The sequence below is a fragment of the Ovis canadensis genome, chromosome 1, assembly GCF_042477335.2.
Source record: "Ovis canadensis isolate MfBH-ARS-UI-01 breed Bighorn chromosome 1, ARS-UI_OviCan_v2, whole genome shotgun sequence".
In the NCBI taxonomy this organism is placed as follows: Eukaryota; Metazoa; Chordata; class Mammalia; order Artiodactyla; family Bovidae; genus Ovis; species Ovis canadensis.
The window spans coordinates 160,764,218-160,788,626 of NC_091245.1; the positions used below are offsets into that span (position 1 = coordinate 160,764,218).

Consider the following 24,409-nt stretch of genomic DNA (forward strand, 5'->3'; position numbering starts at 1 on the left):
AATTCAGAAATATCTGGGGAGCTTACATGTGGGTAGAAAGACCACCTTAAGTAAATGTTTCATTTTATGATCTGTTAAAATATTGTGAAAAAGTGCATCCTCATAAATTACTTTTATAGAAACTATCTGGCACTTTACTTTTCTGAATGCCTAGTAGCATTTTACCAACCAAAACCTAAATTGCCAACTGATTTCAAAGTTTTAGCTCATTAATAACAGTTGCATTAGAAAGTTTTACTGTGTCAGGAAGGCAGTATGCCAAATGATGACATCATTTGTCTCATCAAATCCAAATTTGGGGATAGCTCACTGAAGGATGTGTTTGGTAAGCATCTAAAAATGTAAAATGTTCCCTTCATGTATAAACTGAAAAGGCAATTTCTTAATGTGAAAAAGAAGAAAAAAATAGAAGTCAAACAATGTGAGCTTAAATTTGTTGAAGTGGGAGGGGTTAAGGAAGAGGAATTGTGGTCCAATCAGAAGCAGGAATATAAATAAATTCTGCAATGCATTACTTATAGGAAATTTTGTTAGTCAGACTCTTGTATGTTAAATTAATTTTATTTTGATAGTCTCAGATCTACAGATGCTCAGCTTGAAGGCAGAGAGAGTTATCATGAAGTGTGACTAAATTAAAATTTATGGGCTGCAGCTTCTTCTTTAACCCTTTTTCAGAACCAAATTGAGCCCTCAAGGACTTTTATCCAATGTCTTACTATGGCAATGGCATTTATGTTTTGTAGCCATGGATAGTGTTTGCTTTTGTAGGAAAAACTTATTTATTACCAAAGTTTTTCATTATTGAGGCCTCCATTTAACAAGAAATTGATGCTTACTATGTTTTCCTAACAATAAAAAGTTAGCTTCTTTTCAAAAAAATTAAAAAATGGAAACAAGACAGAAAAAAGAAAATAGAAAAATCTCAAGGGGATGCGATTATATTTACCAAGATCCACATATCAGAAGGTTAACTTTGATGAACTTGGCCCTTTTCTGGACTAGAACAGAAGTAAAAAAATATCTGTGAAATTTGTGCTAATGGTTAAAAAAAAGAAAAAAAGAAAGGATATCACTTGGTCTACATAAAATCCAGTTAAATCCTGGATCTCATTTGAATCATTTTCCCTTGTTGATCGGATTTGTTGCAAATAATCTAAAACAATATTATTCTAATAAGGACGGTTTTGCTCTCCAGGGGATATTTGATATTTCGAAAGACATTTGGTTGTCACAATTGAAAAGATACTGATGTAATCTAGTGAGTAGAGGTCAAGGATGCTAGTAAACATACTACAATACACAGGACAGCCCCTACAGCAAAGAATTAATCTGGTCTAGAATGTCAAAATTGCTCCTATATATAGACTTTGATCTAAAGTTACCCAACATGTGTAAAGAATGTGTAAAGAATGAAAGCTGGGATCAAATATCTCTCTCAGATACTTTATAACTTCTCCTGTCCACACTAGACTGCAGGTTACAGAGGATAACGTGGAATACACTGCCATTTGTGAAAAACTATGCAACAACTAGCCATCTGCCATCAGGTCACCTATAATGTTGAACTTTGATATATCACACATAGCTTAACAAATAGTACATCTTTTTATTCTTGTTAAATTTTATTCTCTGTTGCTTTTGATCTAACTGTTGAAAGTTAAAATTTTTTTTCTACTCAAAGCTTTAAATATTAAACATGACCATTTTACTTTTCATGTTTTGATTTCAATTTTAAAATGCCATGGGTATAAACTCATAAATAATCATTCACCTACAGGTAAATATGTTGCATATTTTTAGTCAGCATTCGAATCTATCTTTTGCATAATTATTTTCATGTTTTAAGATTTTACTTAGCCTAATGCACAAAGGAATAAAGTAATAATCATGTGCATAGATTAAACATGCTTATTAAATTATTGGTGATATTTTTAGGATGGAAAAATTCCTACAACATTAATATTGAGACTGTTGATCTAGGATGTATAGTTTATAGAGTCAAATAAAAATCTTTATAACATTCTGAAAACTCTAAAATACTTAGTCCATACAACATCCTGTGAGACAATATTGCAGGAAGGGTGGCCCTTTCTAGGACTGGAGAGTAGGCTCTTGTCTACCACTCAGAAATGAATTGGCCAAGGAGATATACGTGTTGACAAAGCAAGAGACTTTATTGGGAAGGGACACCCAAGTGGGGAGCAGGAAGGTGAGGGAACCTATGAGGACTGCTCTGCCATATGGCTTGCAGACTGAGGTTTTATGGCGACGGGGTTAGCTTCTGGGTTGTGTCTGGCCAATGATTCTGCCTCAGGATCCTTCCTGGTGGCACACTCAATCAAGATAGATTTGAGTGAGGAAGATTCTTTGAAGTTGATAAGGCACATGAAACTTTTGACTTTTCCCAAATTCTTTTAGTTGGCGGTTGCTTGTTAGTTCTATGTTCCTTACCAGGACCTTAGTCATAAAATAACTCTGGCAAATGGTTACTGTGGTGCCTGGCCAGGGTGAGCAATTTCAGTCTGTGTTTCCCCTAACAATAGTTTAATAATTTTATAGATACTGTGAAAAATTGATGCTCAGCAATTCTTATATTTCCTGTCATCATGAGACTAAAAGCATTATTAAACTGTAGATGAGAGAAAGAAGAGTACATCCAAAAATTGTGTAATTTTTTAAACTATTATTATGTTATATATTTTCTCACTCATTTACATATGTTCTGGAAAAAATGAATTTTGTGTAATTTTAATTCTTAAAATTATCACAGACTCCAGTAAAATCTGCTACTCTAAATTCATAAAGTAATTAATCCTAATCTGAGAGCTAAAAAGTCAGACTCTTGTTTTAAGCTGTGGGGATGCAGAGAGGAAGGAGGAAAGGCAGTGACTCCTTTAGACATCCTGGTCTAGTCAGGGTAATTAAGTAGTAGAAGGATCACAGAAAATGGAGTCACCATCTTAGCCTAGAAGGTTCTGAAATGTTGCACCAATAAATTCACATTTTAGGCTGTTCAAACAAGAAGTCTTCGAGTTCTTAAAAAACAGGCGGAGCAAAAGATTCCCAAGAAAAAACAATAGCATGTATTTAAGAAGAAGGGAATTCGATGCAAGTCAATGAGCATTTACTGAGTGCCTGTTTTGCGCATGTGCGAGATAATATCTAAAATAGTTGCTCTCAGCAGTTAGCACAGACTCGTGTGCCCTATGCTTTTTATCTTTAGCTTTATAACCTGTTCAACTTTTCATAGGTTTATGATTTCAAATGATAGTTTGGTCACAATTTATTTATGGCAATATATGGGACAAGAGGCCTTACCTGGTGGCTCAGATGGTAAAGAATCTGCCTGCAGTGAGGGAGACCTGGGTTCTATCCCTGGGTCAGAAAGATTCTCTGGAGAAGGGAATGGTTACCACGGACAGAGGACCCTGGCAGGCTGTTGTACATGCGGTCACAAAGAATTGGACATGACCAAGTAACAAACACGCTTTCATAGGATAAAAGCTACTATTCAAATTTATTTTATTAATCTTGACTATAAAGTATTTGAAACTACAATGTTCAATTTAAAGAGTTTGTAATAACAGGACACTCATCCTTCCTCAAACTCTACAATATTATGAGCTCAGAATTGCTCCTGTAGTTTGATTTCTAATTAAGTGTATACTATGAATATGTTGGCTTATTTTTCTCTCATTTGAAGACAGAGTGCCAAGTTGTTCACTGATCACGGAAAAAGTAAAAAATTTATAAAACTCTTCTTACTCTGTTGTATTTTTAGCAACAATAAAAACAAATGATAAATTTGAATAGTTTGTATTAATACTTGGCAATAAGCTTTCCTTCATATATTCATTTATCAAATTCTTTAAACAAATTGTAAAAGTATGCCATTTGAAGGGAATTGGAATGGAAGAAAGGGCAAAACAATTACTGAGTGCTCTATTAAAGATTAGACACTTTATTTGTTGCTTTATGTACATTATAAATCTATTGCCAATGACAAAAAGTCCCTGAATGCTAATCAATAATCCTTAATCATCTTCATTCTCTTCTTCATCCAGTAATGGCTGCCTAGGGGCAGGATGAGCATCTTGAATGTATGATTATCATTTCATTTTCAGGGCAAAACCAATCAGTCTAAAACACCTTGTTTATGGCTGTCATCAATCTATTGGTTTGGATTTTTTTTCTTTATGTCTGCATTTTTATTTCAAGAGATCTTGATAAGGTGACACATATCTGTTCCTTATATTTTCTTAATAGATACAAAGTTTTCAACATGGAAAGCTTTCTTTCTTTAGTGCAATTTTTGTGCTACTAGTAAATTGTTTTGGGCAAAGGAAAGGAAATGGCAAAGGCTCTGTAGCAAAGATAAGACTTTCAGCTGAGATTTTTAAATATTATCTTTTCTTTGCCCCATGAATACAATTTGTTTGACTTCTGTTAATTCTCAGAGTTCTTTAAAAGAGAAAGAATGCATGCCCTTTAATTCCTTTTGGCATCCTGAATAGATTCAGTTACATGTCACATGTGTAGTTCTGTTTTTATCAAAATGATAGGATAGTATTTGAAATCTTGAATCCTTAAAATCCAAACTTGGTCTTGGCAGGTGCAAGTAAGTTAATTTCTTTTTTTAATGTGATTATTATTATTAGCATTGAATGTATTGGCAGAGGAAGGGCAATATTAGACCCGGGGGAAAAAGCCCTCCAAATTTAAATATAAAAAAGGATCTTTTACATTTTTGTTGAAAAGAATACAAACTATAAAAATGAGAATGAATAAATGAGTATAAGTGAGATGGAAAATAAAGGGGCAACTTCTAAGAAAATAAGCCCTTTTTAAAAACCTTTTTATTTTGAATTGGAGTGTAACCAATTAGCCAACAATTTTGTGATAGTTTCAGGTGAACAGCGGAGGGACTTCTCCATAGTGTTTTATCTTTCTGTCTGGTTCTGGATCATCTTTACTCCAATGCACGCTGAGCTCTATACTGTTTCTCACTAACTCCCAAAGCTCTCATAGTCCAGCCCCCATCTTTCCAACTTGATTTTACTGTACTCGTATAAATCATGGGCAACCCTGAGGCTGGAACCATCTCAAGAAGGCTGTGCTCAGTCCTCCTTTTTGTGCTCACTTCTCTCCAGTTGCATATATCCTTCAAAACCCCGTGTAAGCCTGACCTCCTTCAAAGACCTCCTGACACTACTCTTTCTGAACAGCTCTCTTGTGTGAAAATATCAAAGAAAAGTGTCAAGCAGTTTACTGAGCTAGTTCCAATCGCACATGCCACTCTCCTCTCAAGGACAGCACTTGCTCAATGTTGCTGTGATTAAAGCCAATTCGACCTTTTGCCATCCTCTCCTATTACATGTCTCCACATTTTCTGTAGTATTACCACACTGGAAACTGTTTTTCCAGAACATATATTTTCCTCCTCTGTGCTTTGATTTATGCCATTTCTCTAAAAGTATGGTAGTATTAAGCTAATGTTTCTTGAGGCTTTACTGTATGCCAGGAGCTATGCTAGAGATTTTACTGAAATTTGTCATTTAGCCTCACAATGATGCTATGAACTGTTAGTTTCCAAAATAACAGATGAGGAAATTCAAGCATAATGAGAGTTAATAACTTACCTCCCAAGTCACCAATTCATTTCTCCAAAGCAATATATTGTCACCCTCAAGCATTACTTAAGAAGCAGTGAAGTCCTATGAGGTAAACGTCAATAGAACACACTTTGATGAATGTAGTATAATATTTTGATAATATGAATTCTTTGGAAAATCTACCCCTTTTTCCTAGTTATATAAAATTTGGTGCAATTTACAAGGCTCAATTCATATGTGACCGCCTCAATTTCTCTAGTGAGAAACTTGGCTCCATGTTCTGCATCACAGCCATTCCACTACTGTCCTCTTTCTCAAGGCAGGCAGGATCTGATTTCTAAAAAGCTCCCAAATCACCTGCAGATCTGGCCAACCCTCTGGAACTACTGAATCAGAATTTCTGTTTTAATCAGCACGAGCCCAAGACAATTCTATTGTAAAGTTTCAGATGTGAAGCACTAGACACTTAATTCTCCCTGCATTTAGTTATTCACAACAACTAATTTTCATTACTATTAGCTTGATATTTCCCAAACAGAAGGGCCAGTGTGTTATTTATGCTTGTCTCACCCAAAGTGACTACCGTAATACTTCCCATATGGTTACTACTCAGCACATCTTTATTAAATGTATTTATTAAACTGAGAGCAAATTCCATGGGAGTTATACATTTATATCTCCCATAACTCATAGAAGCAATATCTGCTCTAGATTGTAAATTCTCAGATTGTAATCATTATAATCTTTCTAGCTCATATGGTGCCTACCTTGTACATGGAGGGTACTTCAGTGGCTAATGGTAGAGGGAGGCACTGAGTAAATTAATTAAGATGATTGATATATTAAAGTGTTTTTAGATGTATAATTTTATTTGCAATGTATTTAATTAACAAATACCTAAAAGAAATTGTGTGTAAATAAGTGATATAAATTCTTTACAAGTCAACATTAGCTCTGTTTGTTCATGCATAAATCTATTAAATCAATAAATGTTGATTTGAGATACCTCAGTTAATAGACCTGGATTTGATCCCTGGGTTGGGGAAATCCCCTGGAGGAGAGCATGGCAACCCACTCCAATCTTCTTGCCTAGAGAACCTCCATGGACAGAGGAGCCAGACGGGCTACAGTCCATGTGGTTGCAAAGAGTCGGACACCACTGATAACTAAGCATACACATCCACCTCAATTAACTCTAATATATGATATATCCTATCTACTTTAAATTGTTGTTACAGATGACTGATAAATGTGCCATAACTGATTTTAAAAAGTCAGCATTTTAGCAATTTTCAAATGTTTTTCCCTTTGCCACTCACTCGCTGTTATTAGAATAGATGAACATCAAGATATATCAGAAGAAACCCATAGTCCATTTCACAAAACAAACGCCCCAACAAATTCAGTCAGATTTCAGATGATAATGTATATAGTATGTTTTAGTCATTGATTGTTTATGTATATATGATTTTACGTTCCAAGGGAGGGAAGATCCCAATCCGGTGGACGTCACCAGAAGCCATAGCCTACCGCAAATTCACATCAGCCAGCGATGTATGGAGTTATGGGATCGTTCTCTGGGAGGTGATGTCCTATGGAGAGAGACCATACTGGGAGATGTCCAATCAGGATGTAAGTATTTGTAGTCTATGAGTTATGGGTTCAGATTAAGAGATCAAGCTGTGCAAGGAAGTGGAGCATAATGAAACCAGGTGGCTCCCAGTTTGTGACATTGAAACAGAATACTTAGAAGAAACGAAATTGTTTCCAAATCTTATAAAGATATTAATTGAGTTGCTCTGACAGCTTCACATTTTTCCCTAAAGCAGGGGTTTAGAAGTGAGACAAAAGGAAAACATTTGTAATAAAATGTAATGAATAAGTGCCTGACAAAATGGCCAATAGATATCAAGAAATGTTTGAATTATTTTTGCTACAAAATTGTCTCAGTGTAACATTAGTAAGATACACTCTGCCATCCTTTGTAGATTCAATTAATGCATCTGTGCCAACATTTTGTTTACTTAAATATAGCATTTCCCAAAGTCAGACAAAACAACCAATCTCTAACATGTTGTTTCTTATAATGTATTAAACTTGCACATGAAGTTAATTATACAAATTGAAGTCTCGATATAGAGAAAATAATCGTTAACTTTCTATTACAACTGTGATATGATTTTTCAAAAGGTTTTTGTTTTTATAAGTCATGCTTTGCTAATGCTTAGTGCAAGGATGCTATTGGCATATGGATTCAGCACACAGAGAGTTTTCTTTATGCTTAGCCAGAAACTGAGCATGATCTCAAAGACACATAAGAAGGAAAGCTGAGACGCTTTTAGTCATTTCCTACTCACCACATATAAAATTGCTTTTAATGTATTTGGATATAAAAACCTTTCTGAACTTCTTCAAACAAGCCACGTTTTATAATAACACTGGGAAAATCAGACTCACTTTTCCACATCTCTGTTTTCCAAATTCTTTTTGTATCAGAGGATCTCAAAATGTGCTTTCTGGACCAGCAGCTTTAGCAAGGTCTGGGAATGGGTAGGGATGCAAATTCTCAGGACTTTCCCCAGAGTTATTGAATCAAAGATTAGCTATTTGTGTATTAAGTTCTCCAGATGATTCTGATACAGAGTAATGTTTGAAAATCATGACTTTACATTATTTTAAGATGCTGATTAACTAAGAGTCATTTAATTGTTCAAGCCATGGGCTTTTAACAAAGGAACTGACTACGATTTGAGAGGTACCATTTGGACTGTGATATAACTAAAAATCTGTGGTATTTTTTCTGCATTCATCCATTTATATATAGTTTTCGCAGAAGTATGTATTACCACATAAGAGTTTCTTTATAGTTTTCTAAATTTCCCATATCATAGATCATTTCTTTTTATTTTAATCCAGAAAGTTACTGTACAAACTTTTCTTTCCTAAATCCACTTTCTCTGTCTCGATCTTATTTATATAACATTTTCAGACATGAAGAATATTTATTTAATAAGCTGTTATCCTTTTAAGGAATTTAAAATGAAAACCTTTCACTTTACTTTGAAATATACGTATAAGTGTGACCTGCCCAAAAAGAAGTATTACAATAAAAGAAATTCCACGTCTTTAAATCCCTGGAAACTTTGCATCTCACACAGGTAATTAAAGCTGTGGATGAAGGCTATCGACTGCCACCCCCCATGGACTGCCCAGCTGCGTTGTATCAGCTGATGCTAGACTGCTGGCAGAAAGACAGAAACAACAGACCCAAGTTTGAGCAGATTGTCAGCATTCTGGACAAGCTTATCCGGAACCCAGGCAGTCTGAAGATCATCACCAGTGCGGCAGCAAGGTGACACATTTGATTTTACATCCTCCTCTGAGATGACTGTTTTTTTATCTCCAAGGTGTTAATTTTTTTATTCCACTCCCCCAACTGCATACTTTGACACTTATATTCCTCAAGATTAGAAAGACATGTTTGTTTGTTTGTTTGTTTGTTTTTTCACTTTCAGAAGGAAATCTCATTCTATTTAATGACACTGATAAAGTTCTGATATTTTTTAACTTGCATCTTACCTAGAAACACGTTTACATTCAGGCTTCAGTATTTGCACAATAGAAACCATGAACAGGTAGATTCTTTCCAATGTTACTTAAACAAACTTAAACATTCTTTCTCTGTTACTTAAACAAACAAATAAAAAAAGGATATGTAGAGTGTTGGGTAATTCTAGCAGTCTTGATTTAATCCTCATTTAAAATAAAATTACAAAAATAATAATAGTGCCACCAAGCCATTGCACTGGCTAGCAGAATGCCATTTTCCCTTGATTAAACAAATCTTTGTTTAACCCATATTATGTGCCAATTACTTTGTTAGATACTGTGAAGGATAAAGCTAAGAATATAATAATGTCAGTGTCCCTGGACAGCAACACAAATGTCAACACACTGTAGCCATGAGGCAACCCTGAGGGCACAATGTCCATCAGACTTGATGCGTAATCCTCCCAGCTGAGAATCACTGAGTTGTCCTAATGGTTTTGAGAAATGTCAATTATATGCTCATTGTACACATAAGTGAAAAACAGCTCTACATTTTGATAATGTGTTCTTAAATTACAGGGTTTTAGTAAAAGAACTACACCTACTGTGCACAAAAATCCCCAATATTAATTAACATATATACATATTGCATAATGATGATTTACTGTGACTCATGTATAAAAAATTCAATATAATACCTTATAGGAAAGAATTTTCTTATTTTTGTGTACATCTGTTGTTTTCACTGACAGGTATTAAGAGTTGTGACTTTCAACTTGATAGAGTGCTTGCTAATGCACTTAGAGTATGTAATTTTTTACCTTAATGGAAACAATTATACTGAGCATATATGATCCAGCTTTTACATTACATTTGAATAAAATGAATAAAGAGAATTTGCATCAAAATTTAATGTAAGTATACAAGAGTCATAGATTATTTGTTAGAAATAACTTTTAGGAGATCAATACTATTGAATTTATTAATATATATCCAGTAGGTAAAACTACTGATAACTTATCCTGCAAGGATGAATCTCTGTCCTAAATTTCAGAATGAGACTGGAAATCCACCTGACAGTTTAACAACCAACAGGATAATAAACCTGCCTTTCCCTGAGCCATACGATCCTCATTTTATACCCTGAAGCCATTTTTTTTTAACTTTACTCAATAGCAAAAAGAATACCTTTTCAACTATTTCCATATCATAAAAGAGCATTCAAGCCATTTCCATAGGGTCACTACCAATATAAAAACTAGCTCATATAATATTATCTAGATAGTAAAACCCAATTCTATATGTGAAATTAATCTTAATATCAGATCATATTATGTCATTGTATATTATCATATTCAAATTTTGTTAAATTCACTATTCCATTCTTATTAAAGTAACTGAACATTTTTTATCCTAATATATATTATGTAATACTTTAATATATTCCATTTATTTTGTCACAAACTATGTAATTTTAGGGAACATATTTTTCTTAATTCACTATAAAAATTTTAGAAATTGTGCTTATGTTTTCTTATTGCCATTAAAATGCACAGCTGGGCAGATAATGCCTTTATAAATTTATTAATGACAACCTTATGTTGCCATGCAACAATGTCAAGATATCTTATTTTTCTTTAGAAAATTTTCTTTCCCACTTTTGACAGTGATTATTTTATTCTTTTTCATAGCTGATTCCACATATTCCTCTTCCCATTTAATTTTCCAGTAATGCCCTTGCCACATGCTTTATTGAGAAAATACAAGCCATCAAATGGAAAATTCCAACAGCAAAACAAAAACACACTGGTGTTCTTCTTTCCTATAATTACAAGAGAGGAGAGTCCTTCTTTCCTGTAATTAGAAGAGAGAGAGGAAGTATGCTTCCAATGTCAGAGGCAAATGCCTTTCTCTCTCTCCTCTCCATCCCCTGTGTATCTAGCCTCTTTCCCTCTCTCCTGCATAAGCAGGCTCTTTATATCTGCAAGATTATTGCCATAAAAATATGTTCTGTGACATTGTTTCTCAAATTACCCTAGTAAAAGAATCACTAGAGGGAATTTATTAAATGTTCAAATATCCAGGTCTAACCCAAGCTACTAATTCAGAATCTTCAGGAAAGGAGAGTGGAATTTGGACATTTGATTAAAAAAACTTCAGGTAATTTTTATCATCAAGGGAATTTAGAAAAGGCTATTTATCAACATCACCTCTGCTGATTCCACATCTCTTATCAGCTACATCCTTATTTTTCTACCACCTTTCAGAGCCAAACTCCTACAATAAGTGTCTCAAAGACAGACATTTCAGAACTTAATATTCAAAATTTTATCCTTTTATGTTCTCCTGATAATCTCATCCTCCCACTGCATTTTGAATTCAGTTCAGTACACTAGCACCTTACATCTGCCCAATCAATATTAGAACCATTTTGGCCCCACTTTCTGGGCCTCCAGCACTTCAACCCAGGTGAGCACTGTGTCAACATGATTCATTTTGCTCCCTTTTCACTGCAAACACTCTCTCCTATGACTTTTTCTCCTTCTGACCTAGGGCACTGCAGTCGTCTCCTAATGTGTCCCCTGATTCCATGATTGTCCCACTTCGAGCATCTCTCACAGAGTCTTCAGAATTTTCCTATCAATCTCTATATATTGATAAATTATATATTGATAAATATATGTCAAGTTTTCCTGGTGACTCAGATGGTAAATACTCTGCCTGCAATGTAGGAGACCCAGGTTCAATTCCTGGGTTAGGAAGATGCCATGGAGAAGGGAATAACTACCCACTCATATATACATGCCTGGAGAATTCAATATACAATATAATTAGTCACCTCTTTATAACCGATTTTGAATTTCCATTATACTTGGAAAAAAATCTACATTCTTTTTGATGATTTAAATATCCCTGCTTCTCCAATGTCCTTTCTTTTATTGAAATATTAACTTCTTCATTTTTTAAACAATTATTTATTGTATGTTAATCTACTATGTGCTAGGCATGTGCAGATGCTGGAGAACAGTGATGAAGACAAATATGTTTCTTACAATCCTGGAGTTTACATTCTGTAAGATGAATAGACTTCTTCTATAATGTATACAAATAGACAATAGACTGGCATGGATTATAGGAAGGAAATAAATAAAAGGCTGTGATCGATCATTAAGGGGTGGTTGGGGGAAAGAAAAAGAACTCTAGGTATAGTAAAAATAAACTGCAGATGAGTCTAAAGGGTTCTTGAAAATGGCAGGAGGACAACATAATGGAAGGACAGAAGGGAAAGGAAGAGTCTGTCACAAGAAGGCAAACAGAAGCCAGAGTACTTGAGGCTACCCAGGTCATGGGGAGGACTTTGGAATTTTTTTGAAATGCATGAGGAACCCATTAAGGCATTTAAGGCAGAGATGTAAGCCTGTTTGATTTACACAACTGCTTTGTGGGGAGCATTTCAGCCTTTCAACCTGAGCTCCTTTCACCTAAATAGTATGGTAGCCTGCCTCAGTGACCAACTTCAGGTTCCTTCAGAAAGTCAAAGCATGTCAGACATGAGAACAGTAAGTAGCTCATGCTGTTCTCCTTGTCTTAAGATTCTTCTTTGTGTCCATTTCCCTTAGAAAGCAGTTTCTATGCCTTAATTGAGGCATTCTCTGGCAACAAGATTTAAAGGTCAACACTATTAATTGTTTTACAGGCCACTGCGTCCTTCTTCTTCATCCCAACTGTAATTCAGCTGTATGCATTTTCTAAGTATTCATTCCTCCAATTAACTCTAAGACCAATGAGATCAGATGCTATGCTTCCCTGTATTACAAAGTTGATATTCGAAACTCAGTAAATACTGTTTCACACATGAATACGTATTTGCTGAAATAATACTAAATTTCCATTTCAACAGACACACAATTTTTAGAAAAAACATTCCAGTTCTTTTTCCTATTCATTATATGGATTTCTACAGACATTAGTCATAAAGGTAAAAGCTTATAATTTTCCCCTAACCCTAATCCTACTGCTGCTGCTGCCAAGTCGCGTCAATTGTGTCCGACTCTGTCCGACCCCATAGACGGCAGCCCACCAGGCTCCCCTGTCCCTGGGATTCTCCAGGCAAGAACACTGGAGTGGGTTGCCATTTCCTTCTCCTAACCCTAACCCTAATTTTCTTTTATTTCCCCTAAGCATAAATCTTATGTTTCTCTTCCTCTTCATTACACTTGGAGACTGTCTCAATCTGAGTTTGTGGATGGCACCAAGGATTCAAATTTCTGAATGACTTAGTTATTTGGATCACTGTAAAGAATTATGTCTATAAAGTCTTTTAGGAAAAACAACATCATTCTATCAATTTTTATAGGGATATTGTTTTCCAGAGTCTGCCTGAGTCTAGTTAATTTTATGGCACATTTTATTTCTTATACTGTTACAGAAATCTTACTATAATGCATTATTTTACTTTTCAACCTTCCTTAGAGTTGATGATTCATAGCAGAAACATTCCCAGAGAATCTTCCAGTGAGAGTGTCTTTGTGAATATCACTGCTGGAAGTAGGGAATGTGTTTAAGCAGATGGTCATGGTGTATCAGATTAAAAACTTACTTAGATGTTGCAAGAAGTGGTGAGAAAGGAAAGGAAGTTGGAGTAAATTTTATGTTTGTTCTCCAGTAACTGATTCATTTTCCTAAAAGTAGAGTAAATAGAGGAGACCTGAATACCTTTGAAGTTTTGACTGTGTATCAGTATGAAGATTTATTTAGCATTTACTTTGTGTGAAGTGTTACACTGGGCCCTGAGAGCTTCCCAAGTGGCAGTTCATAGTAAAGAGCCTGCCTGCCAGTGCAGGAGACATAAGAGACACCGGTCAGAAGATGCCCTGGAGGAGGGCATGGCAACCCACTCCAGTATTCTTGCCTGGAGAATCCCATGGTCAGAAGAGCCTGGCAGGCTATAGTCCATAGGGTCCCAAAGAGTTGGACAGGACTGGAGCAACTTAGCACATGGTGATTATACAGGTCAAGAGACATAGACTCCACTTGCAACAACTTGCCTTGAAAATAGGAGGAAATGTTCAGCAATACTATACAATTAACCCTTGAACAGCACAGGTTTGAATTGTAGGGGTCCATCCCTGGTGGCTCAGACTGTAAAGCGTCTGCCTCCAACACGGGAGACCTAGGTGCTATTCCTGGGTCGGGAAGATCCCCTGGAGAAGAAAATGGCAACCCACTCCAGCACTCTTGCCTGGAAAATCCCATGGATGGAGGAGCCTGATAGGCTACAGTCCATGGCGTCACAGTCAGACACAACTGAGCGACTTCACTTTCACTTTCACTTTCATGGGTGTGTACCTGCTCCTTTTCTTTAGTCGTTTCTGACTCTGCGACCCCATGGACTATAGCCTGCGAGGCTTCTCTATCTGTGGGATTCTCCAGGCAAGAATACTGGAGTGGGTTGCCAAGCCCTCTGCCAGGGGATCTTCCCAATCCAGGGATCAAACTTGCATCTCCTGAGGCTCCTACATTGCAGGCGGATTCTTTACCGCTGAGCCACTGGGGAAGCTTATAGGTGTCCATTTATACACAGATATTTTTCAGTAGCAAACACTACACTGCTCCAGCATTTGTGGTTGGTTGAATCTGGGGGTGCCAAGGAATCTCAGACAGGAGAAACAGCAATTAGGGAGGACAGACTAAATGAATTTCAGTGTTGTTCAAGGTCAAATGTAATATCCCTCAGATTAAGTAAATATTGGAGCAAAAAGACAAAGTGTTTAGGAATCATGCACAAAGAATGAATTTACTTTGAGCTTTGAGATTCTCTGGAAGTTGCAGAGAAATAATTTTTGGAACTGAGCGACTAGTGGATGACGGGTGAAATGTCTACCAGTATGAGATCATACCAGGCTGGAAGAACACTGTACAGAAAATCAAGACACAAAAATTTACAATACTTCAATTTACACTGCATAATCTATTTCTGGTATAAAATAGGATTAAATAAGGAATTATGAGGAAGGAGCCACTAGATGATTTCACCAGATAGTGGAAGATTGCATGTTATCTCTAGAAATCTGGAATTTTGTCCATGAGGAAACGAGGAACCGTTGAAGACAGTTAAATGACATCCCACACTTTGCCTGTGGAGCAGTTCTCTGCAAATATACCTAGAAGAGCTGGCGAGGAAGAGTGCATGATAAGGAGTAAGGAGATGATCTCAATAGTCTTGGGAAGGGCTTAGGCTAAAGAAGGGAAAATGTATTAAAAAAGATGCGAATTCAAACAGTTTTAAAGAAGTATTATAAGACATGGTGAGTAGTGAGCCATGCAGAGTGACATGAGTAGCAGAGAATGCTTCCAGGTGAACAAGGAGGACTCTGAGGACAGTGCTGTCACTAAACGGGGTGCCAAGTGCAGAATGATGAACAGCTCTGTGAGGAAGATGAGCATTTTGGACACAATGAGACTGAGACTCATAAGACCATGGAAAGTTACATCTCAAGCTGGGGGAGAGAATAAACCTAAGCATCCAATTTCAAGCCTTCTGTCTGCAAAGACAATTTTTTCAAAAAAAAAAAACACCATTAGAAACACATTTAGAAGGTACAAGTCTCGATCTAGTCATGCTGATTTTTACCACAAGTATATCCATCTTTATTCTTCTACATAGTAATATAATTTCTACTTAAAGCTCTCATATCCCAAAGATTATAGGGAGACTGTGATCTGTGAATAGTGGAGGGTGTTTGTCTGCATGGGCTGACAGTGAGACACCCCTCTCCCAATCTCCCAGACTGGGAGCTTCTCCTTGCTGCTCTGGTGCTGCTTTGTAGTCAGTGGTATTTCTGAAGCCTCTAAATCCTGCCATCACTTAGTGTAGACCTCAAAAATCTATAAGAACCAAGAAACTGATTGAAATGAATGAATGCTTCCACAGTGCGTAACAGGGTATCACAATAGGTTATGGAGATTTCAGACTCCTTATAAGAAGACTACAGCGCCAATCAAGCCAGTAGGTGGCAATCCTAGAAGGAAAAGTGTTTCCTAGAATGGTCCTAGAATGGAAAAGTGTTTCCATTAGCTATTATCTCAGAACACTAACCCACTGCATAGACTTCTATCCGGAAAGAAAGAAAATGGTCTCTCTCTAGAGCTTTGGAGAACAGCACCAATATCAGAGCAGAAGCATATGAAGTGGTAGGTAGAAATAGGAACAAGACAGAGTTAAGAATGAAACTTAAACCATTAGAAAAACTACAGATCAAGGAATTTTCCAAAAGTGGATAGAATGAATTATTTAATCAAAAGCTGCAAAAGAATGAGGCAAAGAAAGACAACAAAGGAAAACAGCCACTCTAAACAATGAGAAGGACATTGAGTTTTTTTTAGATAGTTGATTTGATTTTTTTAGAATGATAGAGGAAGTACATTTTAAGAGATTTAGTTATAACTGGGATGATGAAAAAGAAAATACAATGCAAAAATAATGCTTTTGATAAATATAGAAAAATATAGTCATAATGCACATGTATAAAAGGGTAAAAAGAGAGCTCTTCCTTTTTTAAGAAATGGAAAAATCTTTCTTAAAGAAGTTCTTGATAGAAATTGCTGCTATAAAATTAAATAGAAAGTGGTCTTAGAAAGATAAATTTTCTCTTACTTTATAATACGTTTTTGTTATTTGTTGTTCAGTTGCTAAGGCATATCTGATTCTTTGCAACCCCATGAATACAGCATGCCAGGCTTCCCTGTCCTTCACTATCTCCTGGAGTTTTCTCCTGCTCATGTCCATTGAGTCGGTGGTGCTATATAACCATCTCATCCTCTGTCACCTGCTTCTCCTCTGCCCTCAGTCTTTGCCAGCATCAGGGTCTCTTCCAGTGAGTCAGCTCTTTGGTTTTGTTATACAGATTAAAAAGTAAGCAAAATTCACTTTTTAAAGAAACTATAGTGAAGATTAGTTTTATATTTTGTATATATATGTAATACATATTACATCATATTTATGTATCATATAATAAACAACTAATTTTACATGTATAAAATGTATGAAATATGGCACCTAGATTTAAATAAATTCATTGTATTAATTTTATAAATGTCGATAAATTTAAAAATTTTAAAGACTAAAAATAAAGAAACATGACAGACGAATTCATTCATTTCTATTCAGACAGAAGATACCTTTATTTTGGGATATTTATGTCTATAAAATGAAATAGAGAAATGACTTTTTCTTTAAATTCACAAAATTTTCAAATGCCCTGTCATTGGATTCATCAATACTATCATAAATCTTAGAATATAAATTTTGGGTATACAGAATGATATAATACATTCAATATTTTTAGAATGAGCTTCTAAATGAAGGTAACTTGATTTATAGTCTAAAGACTTAAACGATGTATTTTAAATACTTAGAATAATATTCTTAAGAGTCAATTATACTTAGTTAATTTAATTGAAATGATTTAAAATATATTGTTTCATTGTGCTAATTCTTATTGCTAACTTTGTAGGGGTTTATCTTCATTAAGTTGCAGAATAAATAAGAACAAAAATAAGCAGTACTTGTAATTTTTCCCCGTTAATGGCACTAAATTAACATTAACAAATGCTACTGATCTCTAAGAGAACAAATATATTTCTTTTAGAGAATGTCTACTTCTTTTTTAACAAATATTATATACTTTAGTAGAAGTCTAAGGACCAAAAAACAATCTATTTCTCAAAATGACTTTGACCTCTAATTCTGAAACTGACAGGGTGACTTTCCTTACTGAACAAATATGATAAAGAACATTTTAGAAGAAAACAAATATTCCAAATACTCAGGTGATCTCTCTTTTTTTTAAAATCTTAAAAATCAAAGCAAGTAATTTTACCATTGGGAGAAATTAAACCAGATGTCATAGCTATAACTGCTAAGATTTTGTCCTTAAGGTCTAGAGACAATTAAAATAAACACAATGACTTTACTCCTCTTTAATGTGTCATTTATATACTAGTCTCCTGTTGGGAACTATATGTACTCAAAATTATTTTTAGTTACTGATGACAAGTTAAATTTATTTAATCCTATCTGGAATTTCTTATATTAGGGATAAAAAGATGAAAATGATCATAAATTCACATTTAGAAATTTGGCAAATACACAGTTTTTCCCTTGAAATACAATAAGACTCAAATATTAACAATAGATTATAAAAGGAATTGAAAAGTATATTACCATTCTCAGGCAATAATATCAATAAATATAGATATAATTAACATTTTGCTGCTGAGAAACTACTCACAACAACAGACAAAAAGCACATAATTATAGTGGAATAGAATACATCTTCAACATTACTAATATTTACTTTTAGACTCAGTAGGCATCTACTTATTCACTCAAGAAATATATATATAAATCATTATTTTTAATACATAAAAAATAAAGCCCTTTGTAAACCCAAAGGAGTCTCTCTATATTATAAAAGAATAACTTAACATTCAATTTTAGAGTTAGAATTCTAGTGCAATACCAAAATAATATCATTATAAGAAGATATTCCTGGGACTAGCAGTTTCTTACTGACATTTGTCCCAAGTATCTGGTGCTAATTGTTATGAGCATTTACAGATAAAGTAAGAGTTGGTGGAAGAAAATATATGTGTACCTCTTTAAAGCAACAGTATGAAAATCCACAAAAGAATAATTCACAAACCAAAATCCAAGGAGGGAGAAAGAAAGGGAGGAAAGTTATTTTTTGCTTCCCCTGAGCAAACATGTAATTTCCATGATTTCTTTTTAATGACTGCAGTCTGCGGCCAGTAGGTACTGATTTATGAAAAGCTGTAAAAGATCAGGTGGAACTCTGCAGGACATCGTTTACAGCTGCACGGATTGAAACCTATCTAATTTGTCTAGTAAAAGTGTGAGCTCACAGTGCACATCACCCAGCCTATAAATTTCCCCTTCAGACCCAATGTCTGGAGCTAGGTCTAAAAAAACTCCAATGCTTGCAGCTGCTCAAAAAGCCTACATTCCCCTGGTGCGCATGAAGAGACATCACAGGCTCTTCACAGTGAGAGACAAATTCCTATCCATTGATAAACTCTCCAGATGTCCTCTCGGAGGAGGAAAAGAACCAATTTTTATTTGAATTCCCCAGAGAAATCCTGGAAGTGGAAAAATGATACTTTGCAGGGCTGGTTATTCTGAGGTCACTGGCATTAAAATTAGGTCATTCTTTGTCTTCCTTATACTTTGATCCAAGTAATAAACAGAAAGACTCAGTTGGGGTCACTCTAATCCCTAATCCACCCGTCCTGTTTTATTTCAATTTGTTTGTACTAATTTTTTCCAAATTCTTGTTGAGTCTGACTATATTGTTGAGTTTAAAAATACAAACCATTTTGAATTGTGAAAGAAAAACTCTGCATTTTGCTATTAGGCACACTTCGTAAATATTCTGAATAAATGTCCTGAGGTTTGATTCTTCATACCCACAAGCTCATAAATAAAAAAAGGATTGCTATTCATGGGACCCGGAGTCGACAAAAGTCAACATTAGATTAGTCTGTGCTTCAGCTACTGGAGAAATCCAAGCTGTAGGGTGTGAGTGTATGTGAGTGTGTGTGCAGGCCTGTAGATCGTCCAATATTTTATTGTCTCCTTTCTAGGTCTCACTTCATTTTGCTTAGAAAATTTCCTCACACCTGATTTAATGCTGTACCTATCAATTTTGTTTGCTGATTCCAAGTCTTATCCAATGGGTGCAATATTATATCCAATGTTGGTCAGTGACCAAGGATATTTCATTCATGATGGTCATGCAAAACCACCCAAGAATATTATGCATGTTTTGGAACCTGGATGTGTATCTATTTCTGTAATTTCTCAAATTCTTAAGAAAATAAAACACAGACAAGAAATTTCAATGATTTAAAAAATGAACTTTTTTCAGATTAGTAATTTAAAGAATCATAGAAAATTATTTATGTATATTTTCCAGAAGAGAATAACTTACAAAATGCTATATTTATATTTTGTGATGTTCTAGATATTCCTAAAGGAAAGATAATGCTTTGTAAAATAATGCTTAATTTCTCATTCTTTCTTTTAGATGATCTGTGAGGGTTAGTTAAAACTAAACTGTAACCCAGCAAAACAAATTACAAACTTCATAACTTTAATTTGGTTTCCCTGATAGCTCAGTTGGTAAAGAATCCACCTGCAATGCAGGAGACCCCTATTCAATTCCTAGGTTGGGAAGATCTGCTGGAGAAGGGATAGGCTATCCACTCCAGTAGTCTTGGGCTTCCCTGGTGGCTTAGATGGTAAAGAATCCACCTGCAATGAGGGATACCTGGGTTTGATACCTGGGTTGGGAAGATCCCCTGAATAAGAGAATGGCTACCCACTCCAGTACTCTGGCCTGGAAAATTCCATGGACTGTATAGTCCATGGGGTCTCAAAGAGTCAGACACAACCCAGTGACTTTTACTTTAATTTTTTATTTATAATTAAAACATTTGGGGTAAAGAGGATCAAAGTGGTTGACTTTAGTCTAATGGAAAGATGGTTGAAAAATCCCCCACATTCGGCTGTCTCCATTTCATAAATCATGACAAGGAGGGAAGTTACTACTCATATGTATTTTCCACAGAGCCTGCAAATACAGGTAGAACCAAACAGCCATGCTGTCGATGTTTTCTTAAACTCAGCATTAAAATTGTATTAAATATCATTTTTATCAAATAAACTTATTTTTAATTAAAACTATATCTTGGCAGATAAATTTAATATCTCCCCATCAAAATCCAAATGAATTTACATGTCTCTCGTGTGTTTCCAACAGCAGCATGCAGATCTAGGACATGTTTGTTTAGATATCAGAATCTTGACCTCATGCTTACACATGTCTCATACATTAGGGAGTGAGCTGAAGAAATATCATCACTAGTAACAGAAATCTCCCAATTAAAAAATTCCTTTTAAATGTGGGCAGAGCTCTGATTTGTCACTTAATTTTAGTTTCAGCTTCCACAAGAATTGTAGGGACATAGCATCAGTGTCTAACTAACATAAAGATTAAAGTCCTTTATATCTGTGTATTATGCTTAGTCTATGCCAGTATAGTCTCTGGCATATTGTTAGTGTTCATAATTGTTCAACATAATCATTATGGCTATTATTATTGTTCATCTCAAAGCAAAGGTCTTCATAACTACTATTTGCTCAAGCACCCATACTAAGAGAAAAGAATAAAGATAAAGACAATCAAGTGTCTACCTCGTGACCAGTCCCAGTTCTATGAGTCACAGGACAATGAAAGAGATCACTGAAAGCTGAAAAAACAACCCAAAGGCAGTTTACCAATAGGATGCTTCTCTTGGCTCCTCAGAGATGAAAACATGGTTTCCTCCATTTCTTTTTTATCCCTGTTGTTCCTTTGAGTCACCAGATCTTGCAGTTTGTCATAGACCTATAGTCAGACCTGTAATTATATAAGTCAATCCTAATGGTATGGACCCAACAGAAGCAGAAGATATTAAGAAGAGGTGGCAAGAATACACAGAAGAACTTTTCCAAAACGATCTTCATGACCCAGATAACCACGATGTTGTGATTACTCACCTAGAGCCAGACATCTTGGAATGTGAAGTCAAGTGGGCCTTAGGAAGCATCACTATGAACAAAGCTAGTGGAGGTGATGGAATTCCAGCTGAGCTACTTCAAATTCTCAAAGATGATGCTGTAAAAGTGATGCACTCCATATACCAGCAAATTTGGAAAACTCAGCAGTGGCCACAGGACTGGAAAAGGTCAGGTTTCATTCCAATCCTGAAAAAAGGCAATGCCAAAGAATGCTCAAACTACCGCACAATTGCACTCACCTCACATGCTAGCAAAGTAATGCTCAAAATTCTCCAAGCCAGGCTTCAACAGTATGTGAACTAAATTTCTAGATGTTCAAGCTGGTTTTAGAAAAGGCAGAGGAACCAGAGATCAAATTGCCAACATTTGCTGGATCATCAAAAAAGCAAGAGAGTTCCAGAAAAACATCTACTTCTGCCTTATTGACTATGCCAAAGCCTTTGACTGTGTTGATCACAACAAACTGGAAAACTCTTCAAGAGATGGGAATACCAGACCACCTGACTTGCCTCTTGAGAAACCTATATACAGGTCAAGAAGCAACAGTTAGAACTGGACATGGAACCAAATCGGGAAAACATGGTTCCAAATCGGGAAAGGAGTACATCAAGGTAGTATATTGTGACCTTGCTTATTTAACTTATATGCAGAATACATCACATGAAATGCCAGGCTGGATAAAGCACAAGCTTGAATCAAGATTGCTGGGAGAAATATTGAGGTTATTGATAACCTCAGATATGCAGATGACACCACACTTATGGCAGAAAGTGAAGAAGAACTAAAGAGTCTCTTGATGAAAGTGAAAGAGGAGAGTGAAGAAGCTGACTTAAAACTGAACATCCAGAAAATTAAGATCATGGTATCCAGTCCCATGACTTCATGTCAGATGGGAAAAAAATAGAAACAGTGACAGATTTTATTTTCTTGGGCTCCAAAATCATTGCAGATGGTGACTGCAGCCATGAAATTAAAAGACGCTTGCTCCTTGGAAGAAAAGCTATGACCAACTAGACAGCATATTAAAAAGCAGAGATGTTGCTTTACCAAGAAAGGTCCATCTAGTCAAATCCATGGTTTTTCCATAGTCATGTATGGTGGTGAAAGTTGAACTATAAAGAAAGCTGAGCACCAAAGAACTAATGCTTTTGAACTATGGTGTTGGAGAAGACTCTTAAGAGTCCCTTGGACTGCAAGGAGATCCAGCCAGTCAATCTTAAAGGAAATCAGTCCTGAATATTCATTGGAAGGACTGATGCTGAAGCTGAAACTCTAAAACTTTGGCCACCTGATGCGAAGAACTAATTGGAAAAGACCCTGGTGCTGGGAAAGATTGAAGGCGGGGGGAGACAGTGATGACAGAGGATGGGATGTTTGGATGGCAGACTGACTCGATAACATGAGTTTGAATAAGCTCCGATAGTTGGTGATGGACAGGGAGGCCTGGCATGCTGCAAATCCATGGGGTCACAAAGAGTCGGACATGACTGAGTAATTGAACTGAAAAAATTCTGTTAATGCTGACTATACTGTGCAATAAAAATCATAGTCACAATGTCTATCTATCTATCATCTATCTTTATATGTGTGCATATACATATATATGTATATATATATTTATATTGTAAAATATATTTGTTGTTGTCCTAGTTGTTAGACTTTCACCTATTGTTACTCATCTACTGTTTTCTATTTCTTTTTAATTTTTTATTTTTAATGATATTTTGACATTAAATTTGTGCGAACTTTACATCCTGCTGTGATTATAGTCTACATTGTTCAAATTTTCCCTTAGACAGCAAGCTGTACAATGTCTGCAGATGAACATTCAGTAGGCAGGATTTAATATTGGAAACAAATCCATCCACCAAAGCAGACAACAGAGTGTTCAGAATGTCATGTCAGCTATAACTGCAACTGAAATTACCACCATCTTTGCTAATGGTTAAACAAATTAAATTATAGAAGTATGTATGGATATATTTATGCTCTTCACTGGCAAAGTTTCAGTAATTTAAAAAGCAGTCATGAGTAGAGAAGGGAGCACTGAGACAAGATGATTACACAGTGTTCTTGCAAGCTGCCAGCTTGAGCAGATGAAGGCTTCATGGCAGATAAACTTTACAAATAAACAGGAGCGCCACATGAAGTCTGGAAGTTCCTGCTGATGCTGGTGTTGAATTTTGACACACAGCAACTCTGCTGACTCCTGATCTTTCTCCCTTTGGTATTTTATTTTCTTGCAGGCCCTCAAACCTTCTCCTGGACCAAAGTAACATCGACATTACTACCTTCCGCACAACAGGTGACTGGCTTAACGGTGTCCGAACAGCACAGTGCAAGGAAATCTTCACAGGCGTAGACTACAGTTCTTGTGACACCATAGCCAAGATTTCTGCAGAGTAAGAATAAGTTTTTGACTGAATAATTCTGAACTTTCTAGTGGACATATATGTTTTGAATTAATATATTTAAAGAGTAAATGAATCTCTAAGGTACTTAACTTTCTCCTGAACCCACTGAGCTGGATCCTGGGTCTCTTTCTCAAGGATGCCTTCTAGATCAATGTGTTGATGTGTCTTCCTCCCTCACACTTGGTCCCCAC

At 35.7% G+C, this 24,409-nt stretch overlaps 1 protein-coding gene across 2 annotated transcripts in view; it reads left to right on the top strand.

The window, feature by feature from the left end:
• Nucleotides 1-24,409, top strand: part of EPHA3 (EPH receptor A3) — a 408,015-nt gene that overhangs the window by 374,753 nt on the left and 8,853 nt on the right. For both annotated transcript variants that reach the window (XM_069578939.1, XM_069578950.1), the window contains exons 14-16: nt 7,095-7,244; nt 8,771-8,964; nt 24,051-24,206. In XM_069578939.1, coding sequence (XP_069435040.1) covers nt 7,095-7,244; nt 8,771-8,964; nt 24,051-24,206 — 500 coding nt within the window. The remainder of the gene's footprint in view (nt 1-7,094; nt 7,245-8,770; nt 8,965-24,050; nt 24,207-24,409) is intronic.